The sequence below is a fragment of the Colletotrichum destructivum genome, chromosome 5, assembly GCF_034447905.1.
Source record: "Colletotrichum destructivum chromosome 5, complete sequence".
In the NCBI taxonomy this organism is placed as follows: domain Eukaryota; kingdom Fungi; phylum Ascomycota; class Sordariomycetes; order Glomerellales; family Glomerellaceae; genus Colletotrichum; species Colletotrichum destructivum.
The window spans coordinates 4,235,893-4,251,268 of NC_085900.1; the positions used below are offsets into that span (position 1 = coordinate 4,235,893).

The 15,376-nt window shown below is 52.4% G+C and overlaps 4 protein-coding genes across 4 annotated transcripts; 3 read left to right on the top strand and 1 right to left on the bottom strand.

Moving 5' to 3' along the window:
• Nucleotides 1-4,711: 4,711 nt before the first annotated feature.
• On the top strand, nt 4,712-7,775 carry CDEST_08829 (Putative short-chain dehydrogenase/reductase SDR, NAD(P)-binding domain superfamily). Its single transcript, XM_062924988.1, has 3 exons — nt 4,712-6,192; nt 6,313-6,564; nt 6,678-7,775. Exons 1-3 carry the CDS (start codon nt 5,840-5,842, stop codon nt 7,153-7,155), a joined length of 1,083 nt encoding a protein of 360 aa, XP_062781039.1. The 5' UTR covers nt 4,712-5,839; the 3' UTR covers nt 7,156-7,775.
• A 601-nt stretch (nt 7,776-8,376) lies between these two features.
• On the bottom strand, nt 8,377-12,587 carry CDEST_08830 (Putative ARID DNA-binding domain, DNA-binding RFX-type winged-helix domain, armadillo-like helical). The gene is made up of 4 exons (XM_062924989.1): nt 12,328-12,587; nt 11,280-12,260; nt 9,381-11,227; nt 8,377-9,321 (listed from the first exon to the last, which is right to left on the bottom strand). The coding sequence occupies exons 2-4, from the start codon at nt 12,241-12,243 to the stop codon at nt 9,268-9,270; spliced, it is 2,865 nt and encodes a 954-aa protein (XP_062781040.1). The 5' UTR covers nt 12,244-12,260; nt 12,328-12,587; the 3' UTR covers nt 8,377-9,267.
• A 264-nt stretch (nt 12,588-12,851) lies between these two features.
• On the top strand, nt 12,852-13,112 carry CDEST_08831 (uncharacterized protein). Its single transcript, XM_062924990.1, has one exon. It carries the CDS (start codon nt 12,859-12,861, stop codon nt 13,108-13,110), a length of 252 nt encoding a protein of 83 aa, XP_062781041.1. The 5' UTR covers nt 12,852-12,858; the 3' UTR covers nt 13,111-13,112.
• A 1-nt stretch (nt 13,113) lies between these two features.
• Nucleotides 13,114-15,295, top strand: CDEST_08832 (uncharacterized protein). Its single transcript, XM_062924991.1, has 3 exons — nt 13,114-13,346; nt 13,404-13,514; nt 13,567-15,295. The coding sequence occupies exons 1-3, from the start codon at nt 13,128-13,130 to the stop codon at nt 15,142-15,144; spliced, it is 1,908 nt and encodes a 635-aa protein (XP_062781042.1). The 5' UTR covers nt 13,114-13,127; the 3' UTR covers nt 15,145-15,295.
• The last annotated feature ends 81 nt before the right edge of the window (nt 15,296-15,376 follow it).

A 15,376-nucleotide genomic window follows, 5' to 3' on the forward strand; every position in this document is an offset into this window, starting at 1 on the left:
CACCCCTCCACTATGATATGTTCATCCACGAGTACCCGGCATGTAAAACGTGGACACTGGGAGGTCCTGGCATATGTAGGCTTCGAGAAGTCTACTCTTTGTGTTGATTATTTCGTCTCATTTTGGCGAGAACAGAGATGAGGGGGGCCGCCGTTGATGTGGGAGGGTTTTCATGATAGACGACTGTGGTGGGCGCGAGTCTGGTCGGCCTGACTGACACGATATTCGCATAGTAGTCTGCTCCGCAATCGATGCTTTGAAAGTTGCGTGGTGAATGGTCGCGGCCAGCGAAGAGTTGGCAACTTTATATCTATATGTATATATATACATATATACATATATTTTGGCAGGTCAGCTAGTTGGGAAGTTTGCCAATCAGAGGAATCGACATGTCTGATCACAGAATTTTCAATGTCGTTACTGCATCGCAAACTCGTCTCATATGGCCTGTCAGGATCAATCGGTGTGACCATGGTTGATGTAGTGAGGTAAGCCTTAGATTCTATCAGTCTGAACGTCGTGAGCATGGATCGGTGAACGAAGTCGATTTGAAGGAGGGAAAGTAAACATGTCGTGAACTTTTGTCGGTGGACAAGCGCCAAGCGTTTGCCGGACGGCGGAGAGGGTCAGTTGATGGGAAAGTACCATGTCCCATCGACAGGGTAGCTCGGGAAGGACATATCGAAGGTGGCCTGTGCTGCAGCCCCATGCTCTGGCAGGTGTTTGGGTTTCGGTCTTGGCGTACGGCTAAATTGGACATTTTTATTCCGGACAGACTGGAGCTGTCGTTTGGCCTGTACCTTAACCTGCATCGTGGGACTTGGGAAGCTGCAGGTCCAGCTTCCAGACGCCCTGAGAAGAGAAAAGGAAAGTGATTCGTCAACATCGAAGGCAATTTACAACAACTGAAGTAGGTCACTTATGTTTTCTATTAGAGAGGCTCGGACGGCAACCACCAAGGTGGTTGCCAAACAATCGCATCAACGTACCCACGTAATTTATGTGTCTCCCTGCCTCCATTTTCCAAAAAAGAAACACCAGAACAGAGCAGGCTCCCTTAGAGTCTAAGACTATACCTGGGGCTCTTCAGGGATATCTAAGCCAAAGCCAGCCAATTCAACTCCTTGAAAATCTTTTCCCATCATCTGACCAATTTCAAATAAGTCAGACACCCATGCCTGTCATTCTCCCACCATCCTTCAGCGCCTATACAGCACGCCGCCGCCCTTGGAGCTTAGATCCCCTCCCCATGTGTTCTGTAATCTGCCACATATTTCCAGATCGGCTGCTTGGCGAGGCGCAGCTGCTTCCTTTCCCACCGTGACTCCCAACTTCCCGCCGTATGCCATGGCTACCAGGGGCTCGAAAAAGGGGCTTCTCCTCTCTCCATGCCCGTCCGTAACCCCCGTCTCCACCAGACCGTCTTACCAACCGTGTCAGGAACGGGCCTCGCGGTGCTCATCCTTAACATACCACAGCCATTAGAGCTACACTGTAGCTCAACAAGCTGGCAACAAGCTCGACGGCGTAGACTAATCATCGACCAGTGGTACACCGCTTTGCAAGCACGAAAAACCTCGACCTCAACTCTCACACTTTCTCCAACCCGCATCAGGGCAAATCGTCCGAGGCTGGTTGAAAGTCTTCTGCTGCCAACCAAAATTAGAAGCGTAAATGAGACCTTGTACACACCGACAACGATAGGTGTCTGCAGGCCTTATGGAGTACGGATACAAGGGGAACGAACGCAATGAGCACTCCCAAATTTAGACCTGGGACCACCACTCACCACCCACCCGACAGGCTTGAGACAGCCAGTCTAATGGTTTCTAATAGACGGAGACGGAGTGCTGTCCGGCGCACAGACAAGCTTCTCGATGCCCACTCTAGGCTGTCCAGGTGGCTCTTGGTGCCCAAGAAACCCGCCGCCCAGAAGAGCAAAGCTACCCCTGCCTTGATGCCACCCGGAGGACAAGGTCATAGGCCATCGTTACTGGAGAGCTGACAGTCCCACGTTTTTTCTTTGTCGATGAGATCTGTCACAAAGTCCCTGATTAAAATAGTGCAGTCACAAAATGCGACAGACGGGTCACTGGTACGCAACAGTGACCACGTGGTGCTTCAGCTGCTAGGCTGATTCTGTACGGACACCCGGTACACCCGCTTGCATGGACTATCAAGCCTAGAATCTATGCCCCCATTTCCCGCCCTCCACACACAGCCGCCACGATACATTCCATATTCATGTTCTCTTCAGAGTGTTTGTAGTTGAGGTCGGAGCCGCTTGACTTGTCATAGCGCCAGATCAATCCTTTGTCATCACTGCTAGATACGCTGTCAACACATACTGGCAACGTCTTTCTCAACACCATCATTGGGAGCTGCCCGGCAGTTGCCAACGACCTCATGTCTCTTAATGCCCATGTGTCTACTGTAACGATGTTTTTTCGAATTGCAAAGATGCGACGGATGCAAAGATGTTTCATCAAACTCCTCGTGATATGATCGAATTCCCCAGAAGCGACATTCGGCATTTAAGACCCCAGCAGGCTTACAGCGCATATCGTGATGGTTACGAACTACATGCACTTAACTACGCAGTCGGCCTCTGTAATGTGGCTATCACCAAGAGGCCTATACACCATGAACCGAGCCACCGTGGCGCCTGTATCCTGGGCAAGGCCTCCGTTTGGGACGAGACAATCATGGCTACCAAAAACGTGCATTCCAAGGCCATACGATTTTATGCCTAGGTCGCCGAGGTCTATCGACCCTCTAATAAACTAACCAGACAGCCTTCATGACTCCACGTTAGTATACGACAAGCTTACGATATTACCGTGACTCTACTGAAGGCTTCGCTGCTTGATATAATCGAGCGACTTTTCAGATAGGAAAATTTCCCTTCCATAGCAAGATTGAAATAGAAGACGTGGGAGAACCCTCAGGTGAGTCGCCCATTCAATGGCGAAGTCGAGAACTATTCCGACTAATGGATGAGCTACGTAAGAGGTGCACATGGCGACCGAGTACTGGAGCATTGGAGCTAAGGTACGTTGCCAAGGCGGTCCCTCTTAAGGTCCTGGAGCACTGAAGCGACACTCGGGGAAAAGCCCTGGAGCGGCTCAAAACCCCTAGACCCGTCAGCTACATCATAGTGCCTGTCCTTGGGTCCCGCTAGCTACCGAACCAAAGCGGAGGCTGGGCAGAAAGCGCAGAAGCGATCGACACGCCGTCATTTGCCACTCGGCCGTTGTACTTTTTTGCCTCCCAAAAGCCGCTCTCCGTCTTCCGACCGTTTGCGGGAAACAGTCTCTGAGTGGTGTCAAATCAATACGTATTTGACATGAACCATTTCGGATCCAAAAAAACAGGGGTCCGTCATGGCAACGGAAGAAGTGGCCGTTGTGGGCTTGTCCCTCTGATGGGCCACAGCTATGACGCAGAAGCAACCGTTGATTGCCGTCTTCTTGTTACGAATAAGACAACCACACGCAGCAAAATTGACAGCAGAGTATGTAGAACAGCAAGCTAGAAGCCGACAATTACTGTCCTGCTGGAACAACGGTTTCGAGTTGGTTGCCGATGCCAGCTTGTTTCCTTCAGAGATCGAATGCCAATGCCAATGCCAGATTCCTTTTCGGAAAACAGAACGGGGGCAAACGAACCCCATGCAAGGATTCAAAGCGTGCAAGCAGGCTGGTTGCCAGTCCCTTAGAGACTGAAAGAGGATACAATACAAGTTACACTCAGGAAGAGGCTGCATCAGCGTCCGGAGCGGTTTACGACACGGCCAGTCCAGTCGGAAAGTTCCTGTCAGCAAGCAAGACCCCAGCGACTTCGCTGCAACATGTCGTCGCCGCCCCCCCTCCATTTCCCTCCATTGGCCCACACGATGACGCCCTCAGGTACAGAGATCCCGTTCACACGCTTGCAGCACCCGCTCCCGTCCATGATGTCGGCGTCCCGTTCTGATCCATTGAGTGTCAATCGCCTCAAATCAAGCTTTTCTTGTGTTGACTCCAGAACCGCGGACATGCCACAACGGCGCTCTTCGTCCCATCTTGGTCCACTGGGCTGATGAAGTGCAACCGGGCCTGTTGTCACCGTGGCCTTGTCTTCCATGCAATGGTCTATCAAAACTCAGGGACCACACAAGCCCACAGCTTACCGCCGTTCGATTGACGTACTTGCACCTTTTCAAATGCTGGATACGTATGTGCCGCTCTTCTTTACTGTACCTAGGGTGGACTCGCACGGGGTTCACAGCGCTACGGCGGGCTCTGCATTAGCGTTGCAGCAACGAGGCCTTGACGGACAGGACGCAGCTGTGCTGCATGTACTTGGGACCTAATCAAGCCGTGGAGTCTGGCGTCGGACGGAGTACAGCGAAGTCGCCTTGCGCATGCACTCTACCTCTTGGCTAGCGCCGCCTCTGCCAGAAGTTCCTGAAGTACCGGGCCCGTACACCACACCTCCAGCTTCCCACACTTCCACCCTGAAGTGCGGCTTGCCAGGTTAGAGATTCCTCCCGCCAAACATCCAGGGCCCAGGGGGTACCTGGGACCATGTTAACCTGACCTAACCTGACTCTTAACACATACTAAACCTGGGAAACAAATTGACTGCTATCACCTGGAGACGGAATGGAGACGGTGTCCCTTGGGGTCATATCGCCCTGCCATTTTGGTCCTCTTGGGCTCTCATACTGCCTTGTGCTAGATACATCCCGCTGTACGGCTGCCAAGGCTTGTGTACTCTGTACATGAACGCATACTGTTGTCCCCAAACCCAAGTCCTTGCACCCTTGTACGCGACAGCGACAGCAGCATGTAACAGAACCGAGGAAAAGTGGATGGGTCCATACAGTCATCTCATCCCACTGGCATCGCCATCCCGACCGAAACAATCCCATTCACCGTCAGCACCCACACAAGCTCCAGCAGCCACGCCGGCACTCGGGTGACAACAATTGAATAAATAAAGATAACACCTGTATCTCTACCTCTACCACACCCATAGCTGGCGCAGTTTTATGTCACCCAAGTGGCCGGCAGGAAGTGTCTCTCTCTACGTCTATCTACTCTTTTCTATTTATTTAAAATGGGGCTCCGCTTGGGGTAAGCACCCACGCTAGAGCGGTTCCGCAATCGCCGCACGCCACGCCCAGATTCTCCACGCTCATCTTGCAACACTGGGAAGGTACGACTGAGAGATACCTGGCCAAGGTGATCCCTTCCTTTCCCTTGCGTTGCCTTCCCTCGAGCTCCGGGGAGCGTTTTAAGGTAAGGTGGGCACACCAGACAGTACCTTTTGCCTTTGCCGTGGCCATTGGCCCATTGCCTGCTTCTCACCAGTGGTACCAGCCTCCACAAATCGCACAGTATCTACACGAGTACTTACCTACCTTGCCTACCTACTCACCTTTACCTCACCTTTTCCCACACGGATACCTACGTACCTACCGTAACGAACGTACCTGCCTACTTGCCAACTTGCCTTCCCAAGCTTGCCTCGCTTCACACGTACGTACTAACCAGTGCCTTCCTTCCTTCCTTCTTTGCCGGGAGGAGCTTACACGGGCCACGCCTCCCACTCGGACCTATATCAACTTGGACGCGCTCCCCCTTCTTCGAGCTACCAGTCCATCTTTCTCCCATTTACCACACAAATCTTTTTCCTTCCCTCCCCATCCAGCTTGACATTTGTGGAAGCTACTCATCCTCATACCTCCATCGACGGTTACAGACTTCCTTGCTTCTTCTACCAATCCATTCCTCCTTCACCAAAATTAAATCCTACCCTGCATTCTTACCACCAGCCCCGACCGATCGCAAAGATGGCCGCCGCTCGCTCTGCTTTCCGTCTCACTACCCGCTTCGCTGCTCCTCGCGTTGCCGTCCGCAGCCAGGCCGCTCGCCCCTTCTCCGTCTCTGCTCGCGCCTTCAAGAGCGACGTCGTCAGTGAGAAGGAGATTCCCGTCTCCGTCTACGCCCCCGATGCCAAGGGTGCTGGCCAGTCTGACCACTTCTCCATCCCCGTCCGCGAGCACGACTCCCGCCCTCCCACCGAGTCCCCCATTCCCGGTCCCGAGAACGACGATGTCGTCCCTCTAACTCGCAAGACGTTCGATTCGATGCCTCCCATGATGCAGAAGCTTTCTGTCATGGGCAAGACCATCGTCATCACTGGGTAAGCTCCCCCGACCGAAATTTTCTAATTGGAGTCCGTCCCCAGGGCCAATTGAAATTCACCCAAGCGCCGGGATAGAATTGCATGGTGGTTGTTTTTGCTGATACTTGACATTCACAGCGGTGCTCGTGGCCTGGGCAACTACATGGCCCGCGCCTGTGCTGAGGCTGGTGCCAAGGCACTCGTCATTTTCGATGCCAACCAGGAGTTGGGTGACGAGGCTGCTTCCGAGCTGCACCAAAAGACTGGCTTGCCTGTCACCTTCTTTAAGGTGGATGTCCGTGACGGCGGTGCCATCAATGCTGCAGTTGACTCTGTGGTTGAGCTCTACGGTGCTCCTGATGTTCTGGTCAATTCTGCTGGTATCGCTGAGTACGTCATATCTCCACATTGCAGTGTGCACAGAATGCACAGCATCTCCCTCTTTCTTCCCCTTCCTTCCCCTTCTACTTGAGAAAGACCCACTAACATGCGTCTTTGACCAGTTCCAACATCAAGGCCGAGACCTATGACCCTGCCATGTTCCGCCGTCTCATCGACATCAACCTTACTGGTTCATTCCTCATGTCCCAGGCCGTCGGTCGCGCCATGATGAAGGCTGGCAAGCCTGGCTCCATCATTTTGGTTGCCTCCATGTCTGGCAGCATTGTCAACTACCCCCAGGAGCAGTCTTGCTACAACGCTTCCAAGGCCGGTGTTATTCAGTTCGGCAAGTCTCTTGCTGCTGAGTGGGCCAAGTACAACATCCGTGTCAACTGCATTTCCCCCGGCTACATGGACACTGCCCTCAACCGTGTCCCTGCTCTCGACGCTCAGAAGAAGATCTGGAAGTCCTTGACTCCCCAAGACCGCCTCGGCAGCGTGGACGATCTCAACGGTCTTTGCGTCTTCTTGGCTTCCGATGCCTCCAGCTTCATGACTGGCTCCAACGTCATCATTGATGGTGGCTACACTTGCTACTAAGCTTGCGCTTGAGGATGCCTTTCCAGAAAGCTTCTCTTTCGCTTTGGGAAGGGTATCGCCCGAGTCGGGCTAGTTATGAGCTTTCACTTTGCAGCCACATCGTTCACGGCATATTCTCGCTAGCTTCGGTCGACGCTACGCGGTTACGACGGCGAGCATCGCTGATCCGCACTCCCGGTATGTTTGCTTCGGGCAGACGTGGTACCTGTGGCATCAACGCCATTGCTCCGATATGGTCGCGTACGACAGCGCGCGACTTCGTGCCAATTTCCTAGTGTCAATGCTCTTTCTCTCATCAGTCGGCTCGATGAATCATCCGGGACTATACCCCCCAGACGTCCAAGGGTTGCACAGCACCTCATCCACCTTCGACCTTTTGACTATCATGACGTGTGTGTTCTTAAGCAAGCAAGGCAGTTTCAGGAGTCATCAGAACGAACCAAAACATTGGGGATTTGGACTAGAGGTTCTTTTTTCTGGGCTTTTGGGTCTTGATGGTGGTGATTTTGGGAAACAAGACAAAGAGGATAGAAAGGAAAGAAACTTGGGTCTTGGACTCTGGGATTCTCGGTGGATAGGACAGAGCAGACATCACAAAGTAAATTCTGAAGAGAATAAATGGCCACATCTCGTGTGTTACACACCTTACAAAACTGATACAGCCTTTTCGTAAAATGGCTGTGGCTTCGAATTATTTTGCACGAACCCAAAAACGAAAGAATACGCTGAGCCCAGGCAGAGCTTGAGATAGCCATCTTGACCGGAGCACCAGGATACAGCGAGCGTGGCTTATCAGCAGTATGACAAAGAATTCGCGGCAGTTGTGCAACGTTGTAGATCGATAAACCCCACACAGTAAGCGACCCCATGACCGAAGATCGTGACTTTTGGTTACGGCCACTCGAGGGTAACGCATCGTGGGAAATGACGGGTGGATGGATGGATGGACCACCTTCGGCCCGAGCCTTCTCTCCACCCCAATTACCGTCCCGCCTCCCGGCACCTACCTAGTGTAGCCCACGATGGCGCCACCCAGAGAACACCAGGGCTGACCATCGTGACCGCCCCATCCCTGGGGTGGTCTCGCCTCAGAAGACTGGAGCCCCTCCAGCCTGGGCCTGGCCGAACCCTCCTCTGTCCCCGCCGTAGGTATTCCACGATGGGGTATAAAAGAAAGACCTCAATTTTTTTTCTCCTCCATACATGTGTATTGATCCGGGACCCATCTCAGTTGACTTGACGATACCTAATTAAACATCGTGGAGAAGAAAACAAGAGGAGGGGAATTGGGGGGGGGCACGAGGGAGAAACAAGCTGTTTCCGCCCCTATCCTCAATTGGACAGGAAGAAACATGACCATCCTCCTCCAAACACTCGGTTCTACAAGCTTTTCCCCTAGAGCACACAACGGCGGTAGCACGCAACCAAAATACTTTTCCCGAGTCTAATGGAACCTTTTTTTCTTTCACAAGCATTTTGCTTCCATACTATATACTACGGCAACATTGTGTGCGACAATCGGTCTCTGCCAGAATCATTGCTCGTCCGTCAACCCACCTATACCCGCATACCAGAAACACAGTACGTGCCCATCTTTATCTCCCCCCTGTCTCATCTTTATCTCCCCCCTGTCTCTTTCTCTTTTTCTCTGCCTTCTTCTTTTAAGGTGCTCTCATGTTAAGCTTAACATGCAAACACCAATAATCTTCATCATTGTCGTGTCTTTAGAGCGAGCGACCAGGGGCAAGTGAGGTGTTCGCCCATCCCACAGAAGAGGGGAAAAAAGAAAAGAATTGTCGCCCTGTTGCTAATTCCATATTTGCAAACCTTTTGTGGCTATCCTCCCCAACGCCTGGGTATTTGCCATCCCAAAAAGCAAAAAAGTCGACCTCACTGGCTACACACCACCTCCATATTAGTCTGCAGTTCTTGCGCTGCAGGAACACGCACTCTCTCTTCTCATACGAACAATCTGTGTCCAAGCTCGCTCGAGATGCCGCCCAATAAGTAAAGTCCTTAGCAATGCCAATCTAGCTCAAGGGTGCAATTTGAGGTGGAAGAATGGTAATCAGGGGCTCCAAGAGGGCAGCCTGGTTGGATGCATGATTTGCATTACATGTCTCTCTCTGACTCGGCGAGCTGGATGAGTGAGAACACATGGGGTCGCTGCGCAAGAAAATCATATTAGTCGCAGAGCTGCAAACCATGACAAAGATTTAACTCACTAGAACCTTGTTTTCAGTCATGACCTCGTAGAGACGAGGGAGCAAAGTCCGGAAAAGTCGCTCGTTCCAGCCCCCAGCCTCACCTCCAAGCTCATGTAGCTTGAGGAGGTCTTCCTGCGCAGGTGTCTTGACCACATTGCGGGCGATGTTACGGAGAATCAGCACTGCACTGAGGGGAATTCCAGCCGCTTGAGGAGGAGCTGCAGGGTTCTGCTCGTCAGGAGCTGTGGCTGTCTCTTCAAAGTGGACCACAAGATTATCACTAGGCTGGGGTCCAGCCTGTGCTTTCTTCTCGTTGATGACAATGCCGTTGAAGATCTGGCAGCAGTGAGTCTGGAGGTGGTGGCCCATCAGGGCAAGCTTCATCTTTGTGGGCTTCGGATACTTGGTACAGTCGGCCCACTGGCATCTGACCTCCTCCTCTTTGTTGTCGAAGCCACCCTGCTCGTTGCGTGCCAGCTTGAGGTGGACCGCAACAACATGGTTCCACATCTTCTCCTTGCTTCCAAAGAAGTGGCCGCATTTCTCATTTGGTCGACCAGACGTCGAGTCCCACAAGCATCGAAGGAAGACTTGGCCCTCGATGCCCACAGGTCGAACTCGGCATCGAATGCCATGAATGATGAACTTCTGCTGGACTTCTCCAGGAACCCCGCTGCCAGCCCAGACCTCAGCCTTGGAGCCCTTGTAGACCGAACAGCTGTTGCGAATGAAGTCAGCTGGTGTAATGAGGGGCTGACCAATGGCCTGGAGCGCCGATTTGAAAGCATTCTGGTATGCCTGCCAGGCTGCAATCTGAGTAACAAAGGATTCCTTGTCCTCTTCAAAGAAGCACTTGACCCATTGGTTGCATCGCTCGGGCTCATCCAGCTTCAGGAGATCTTGCAGTAGGTCTTCGGGCATGGCAGCAGGCTCATCAGTCGAGGGCGACTTGGACATGGGCTTCAACAGCGTCTCTTCCTGGTATCGCCTAGCGTTGTGGGAAAGAAGGCGGACCAGGTGCTGAACCAGGTGCTCACAGTTGAGGGACTTAACCAGGTTGTCGACGTTGCTGACGACTGCCGTGTACTGATACAAGAAATCGAGACAAGCATCCTTCAGCTCGTCGTCGTTGAGCAGCATCAACTCGCCGATCTTGGTCAAAACGGCCGTAGGAACCTTGTCCAATCTGTTGGTAGCTTCGAGATTCATCGAGATGCGTCCAAGTGCGCGGAGAGTGGTGAGTATGATGCCGCGATCGTCAGAGTCGTTCAGAAGCCACATGAGAACCTTGTACAAGGGGTCGCTCGAGTCGATTTCAATGTAGGGGGTCAAAGCCTCGGCAATGTCGAGCATTGCATGCTTTACTTCCACCACCAACTCGTGCTCTGGAAGACTTAGCACAATGCAGATGAGGTCCTTGATTGGCAGGAACTCGGCCAGATGAGCGGCGTTCTCCCGGAGCTGAGACATATTTCTCAGCGTCAGAGCGGCCTCGTTGATGAGTATCATCTTGTCGGCGAGCTTCGCGGGCACAATGAGCTCATTGACTTGCTTCGGTTCGAGATTGTCGATGCGCTCCAGGATGTCTTCCGTTCCTTCATTACCATCGAGAGTGTCGAAATTGTCGGCAGCCACTTGAGATACCCAAGAAATCTTCCACTTCACATTGTAGAAGATGCTGCCAACTTCCAATACCTTCTCTACCAGGCCTTCACTGAGCCCGGGAAACCCTTCGAACTTGAACTTGTCATGACGTTCGTACGAAATTTTGACAAGGTGGTAGAGTGCGAACTGCTGCTCTTCGAAGGTGCCTGAGCGTAAGGCGTATAGACAACGGATATAAATGTTCGGTCCGTCGTATCCAACTGAGGTCTAGTCAGCAATTGCACACCACGTCTTAATCAAGGTATGTCTTACCTCCAGGATAGGGCCCACTACGGCGAGGAGGCTCCAGAAGGGAGCGTCTAAACTGACGACGCCGGGCGAACTCGACCGGATTGTTGCTCGGTGTGTCAACAGGACGCATTGGAAGGATACTGTGTTGCTGCTGCTGCAGAGAACGTGGGAGAAACGACTCGACACCGGTCGAGGTATTTTCGGCATCGGGCGGGTTGAAGCTGCCGCTCGGCCCACGAGGCGCCGCCCGGGGCTGATGTGGAAGAGGAACAGGAGTGTGCTGGACCTGCTGTGGAGTGGCATGATGGCCGCCTGGCTGACCGGTGGGATTAGGTGTGGCGGCATGGCCTAGCTGCTGGCCAGAAACATGGCGGGTTGGTCTGGAGGGGCCGGTGTCTGGCTGGAAAATGACTCTCTGAGGTGGGGCCTCGCGCAGGCCTCGTGAAGCTCGAACGCTGGATGTGGGAGCGGCATCTGGGGTTGGACGCTCTCGGGTAGGGGTGCCGTCATCTCCAGAAGCAGCCGCAGAGTCACCAACTGTGCCGCTATCGCGCTTGACTCCGCGGAAGTTCTCCCTAGTGCGGCTCAGAAGACCGCCACCCTTGGCTGACACATCCTCCAAGATGTCCTTGGGAGGGGGCTCCTTGCCATGAACAAACTTGATCTCATAGGCAGCAAGGTTCTTGTAGTACTTCTCCTTTAGAGAGAAAGCAGTTGAGGCTACGTTGGAGGAGTGTATGCCAAGCTGCTCAGCCATCCGGCGCCAAGCTAGCTTCTCATCGGACACTTTGTCGTAGCCGCCATTTGCAACAATATGGTTGAATGTCTTGTACAGATCAAGATAAACCGGTCCGACCTTGGGCTCGGTCTCGAGAGTCGTGCCTCGCTCCTGATGGTAAGCTCTCAGCTTGGTCATGAATTCCTCGTATTCGGGGGTTCGGCTGATGGCGTGAAGCTCAACCTCAGCTTCCTTTGGAGGTGCCATTTTGTATTGGTCGCAAACTGTCGGATGCTTCATTAGTATGTGCGACAGTGACAGCATCATGCGGGGCAGAGTGAAGTGACTGACCACCTGGCGGAATATGTGGACGACTTGTCGAAGGCCGCGGCCCGTTAGTGAGACTACAGGACGCGCCGAGGGTTCCTTCGGTAGGCAACACAGATGCCCAAAGAATGTTGCGACGTGTCTTTTCAAAGACGGGAAATGTAACGGAAGAATGCGCTGGATTTCTAAGTGAAAATTCACAAATTCGCAGCACCCAATGGAGGGGATCGAGTGTGCTGTTGCGCGGGCAGGTTCGGGGGACCTTTGCGATCAGTTAGTGATGCAGCACTGCTTGTCAACGGACCCAACCGTGTTTTGCCTTGCGCCAGTTACGCGACGTTGAAAATTCCCCTGTCGCTTTGATTCTTATCTCCACGTGACCGTATCTCTCTTATCGGATGGCATTGTGTGCCTGAGCTAGCAGCTGATTCTCTTGCCTGAATCTGGTCTGGGCCCACTTGAGCTGCACTTTTCTGGGGAGCTCAGGCAGGGGGAGGAGGGAGTAGACCCCTGCTTGGCACTTTCCTTGAGTGCCCTCCACCCGATTTCGCCATCATGGCTTCCTCCCTTTCTAACATCCTGCACCCCATCACGCGTGACACCGAGAGAGTCGACACTCTGATATTCGGGTCGCAGACCATCAATGCTCTGCTCTTTCACCATCCTTCACTAACCAAACAGCTGAAGCGCGAGTCGGTCGTTGATGGTATTGTGGCCTACAAAGCCGTAGGCTTTACGGTTGGCTTCCCAAGAGTCGTTCTTGCGCCACCTCCCGCTGTATTGTTCCGTCATTTCACAAATCATTGACGTTAAAGCCTCGGAATATGGCGCCCAAACTCCAGGTTTGGGCATTTACGCTGGCCCATGCTTGCGTTCGTCAGAGACTATTTCATGAATATGAATGGGACACCATCTCACAACTGGAAAATGCCGTCATTACCATCAAACAGGAACGACTTCTGGCAAGGTTCATAGAATCAAGAGACCATCCTTCAAAGGAGCCAAATCACGTGCTCACGGTTCCTTTACAAGGCCACCAAGCTGTAAGTCACCCGAACTCCGCAACGTATGCGGAACTTCATTGCTAACGTGCAAACCAGCTCAGGTTAGGCCTTGGTAGTCGCGATGGTAATATCGCTCCGGAGTTCACCTACGCATTGAGGTACAAGCAGGAGACTGGGGCTGTTAACATTAAGTTGAGAGCTGACGATGTACGAAGAAGTACTACTACTCATTGCTACTACCGAGGCTTACTATCTACAGATAACCAAAGAGGTAGCCCTTCAATTCAAGAACTCAAACGACCAGGACCAGGTGCTACGTCTTTTCCAAGGTCTAGGCTTACGTCTCGAGTCATACCGAGGGCCGCCGCGCCAACAGGTTTCTCAACAGCCGTCCTGGTCATCATCAATTGCCAGCAACTCCCAATCCATGTCCGCGAACCAATCATTCGAATTCTCACGCAGTGCCACTTTACGGCACTACAACTCTGACCGGTTGTCTTCGGTCCTACCGGATAAGAGAGATGCATCTTCACGTCCGCGCAGCGTACTTGCAAATGGTCAACGGCCTATGACTTCTCTCGGCCAACACAATGGAGCTAACCGTCAATCCTCTTTCTCATTGGGAGCCTCTCTTCCATCCGAGAGAGCACGTACCGCATCCACAGACCAGCGGGGAATGACAACACACTATATGCCCTTTCCACATAGGCAGTGTACACCCGCGCTTCTTTCAACATCTGCTACCCACCTAAGGCCACCGCAAAGCTATTCTCCGCCGCTTATCCAACACCGGGAAATGTATCTTAGTCCATCCGTCGAAAGCCTTTCAATCGATGAGGTTGCTCAATCAACATCGAGGTCCGCCTCTAATGCCGAATTCCGAGATATGCTCCCGCCTCGACGTGAGCTGCCGTTCATTTCAGGAAAGCAGGCGGAGTCAACCGTCCCGAAGCGATCGGGCGAGCAGTCGGAGGATTTGAATCCAAAGCGCAGTTCTACGAGAGCAAGTCAGGGAACGGAATTCTACCAGCAACCGACACCACAGACCATTTCAAAGACCGGACTGTCGGTAGAGCAAGCCGAGAAGGCACCACAAAGAAGGCTGCTCGTCATCAAACGAAAAGACAACGACGCTGTGGAAAACTCGGTCGTAAAGAAACGGAAATCCGATCTACCTTCAAAACCAGTGTCTACGTCACCGATACTATTGCCCATCGTCCCTTCTGCACCTTTCAAGCGAAAGCCTATAGTTCGGCAGTCGGGCATATCCAGCAACCCGGACTCTCCATCTTTCAACAGCGCCGCTCAGAAATCTGACAATGTTGGGAGAGGATGCTTGGGCTCCGCTCTTACTTTCGATACGATAGAGTCTAGAGAGATGGCCCACGTGAAGGAGCTTCAAAGTACGGATGCCACGCACTTACGTGCTGCAGACAAAATTCCAAACTTGTCCGGAATACACGTCAACCTGGACCCGACTTCTGCGACCTTGGCGATACAAAATCGCAACAGTGCCTCCCTTGAATTGATATCAACTAATACAGATCACAGCACGCAAACTTTAAGTGATTTGTCGGATACTTCGGCAAAGGATGACGATTTGTTTGTAGCTAAGCTCAAGCTGATGTGGGATATCCGAAGCCTTCAAGAAGCATGTTTTCAACGACTACTGGCCGACGCCAGAGCACAACAACCGACAAATGAGAACGAAGTCTTTGAGGAACTGGAACAAAATATTATCGATATATGCCAGGTCGCAGTTGACCGCCACGGCCCAGCCATGGCCGATATACCTTGTGAAAAACTCGTAACCGCCATTATGGAACTGGAATATTGAAAAAACTGCGCTGCAAGTGGTGGTGTATTCGTTCCTGGAGGGAGGCTATTCGACTTTGCGCGGCATTTTGAGTCGGTTGAAATAAGGCTTACATTGCAAACACCGGACGTAGCTATATGGGACACTCAGTATGTTGTTCAAACGGACTAGGTAGGAGCTACTTGTGATCATTGAGATACCGGCCTCAGTATTCCCGCTTCATGCCTAACCTACACTTCCACTTATGCAACTC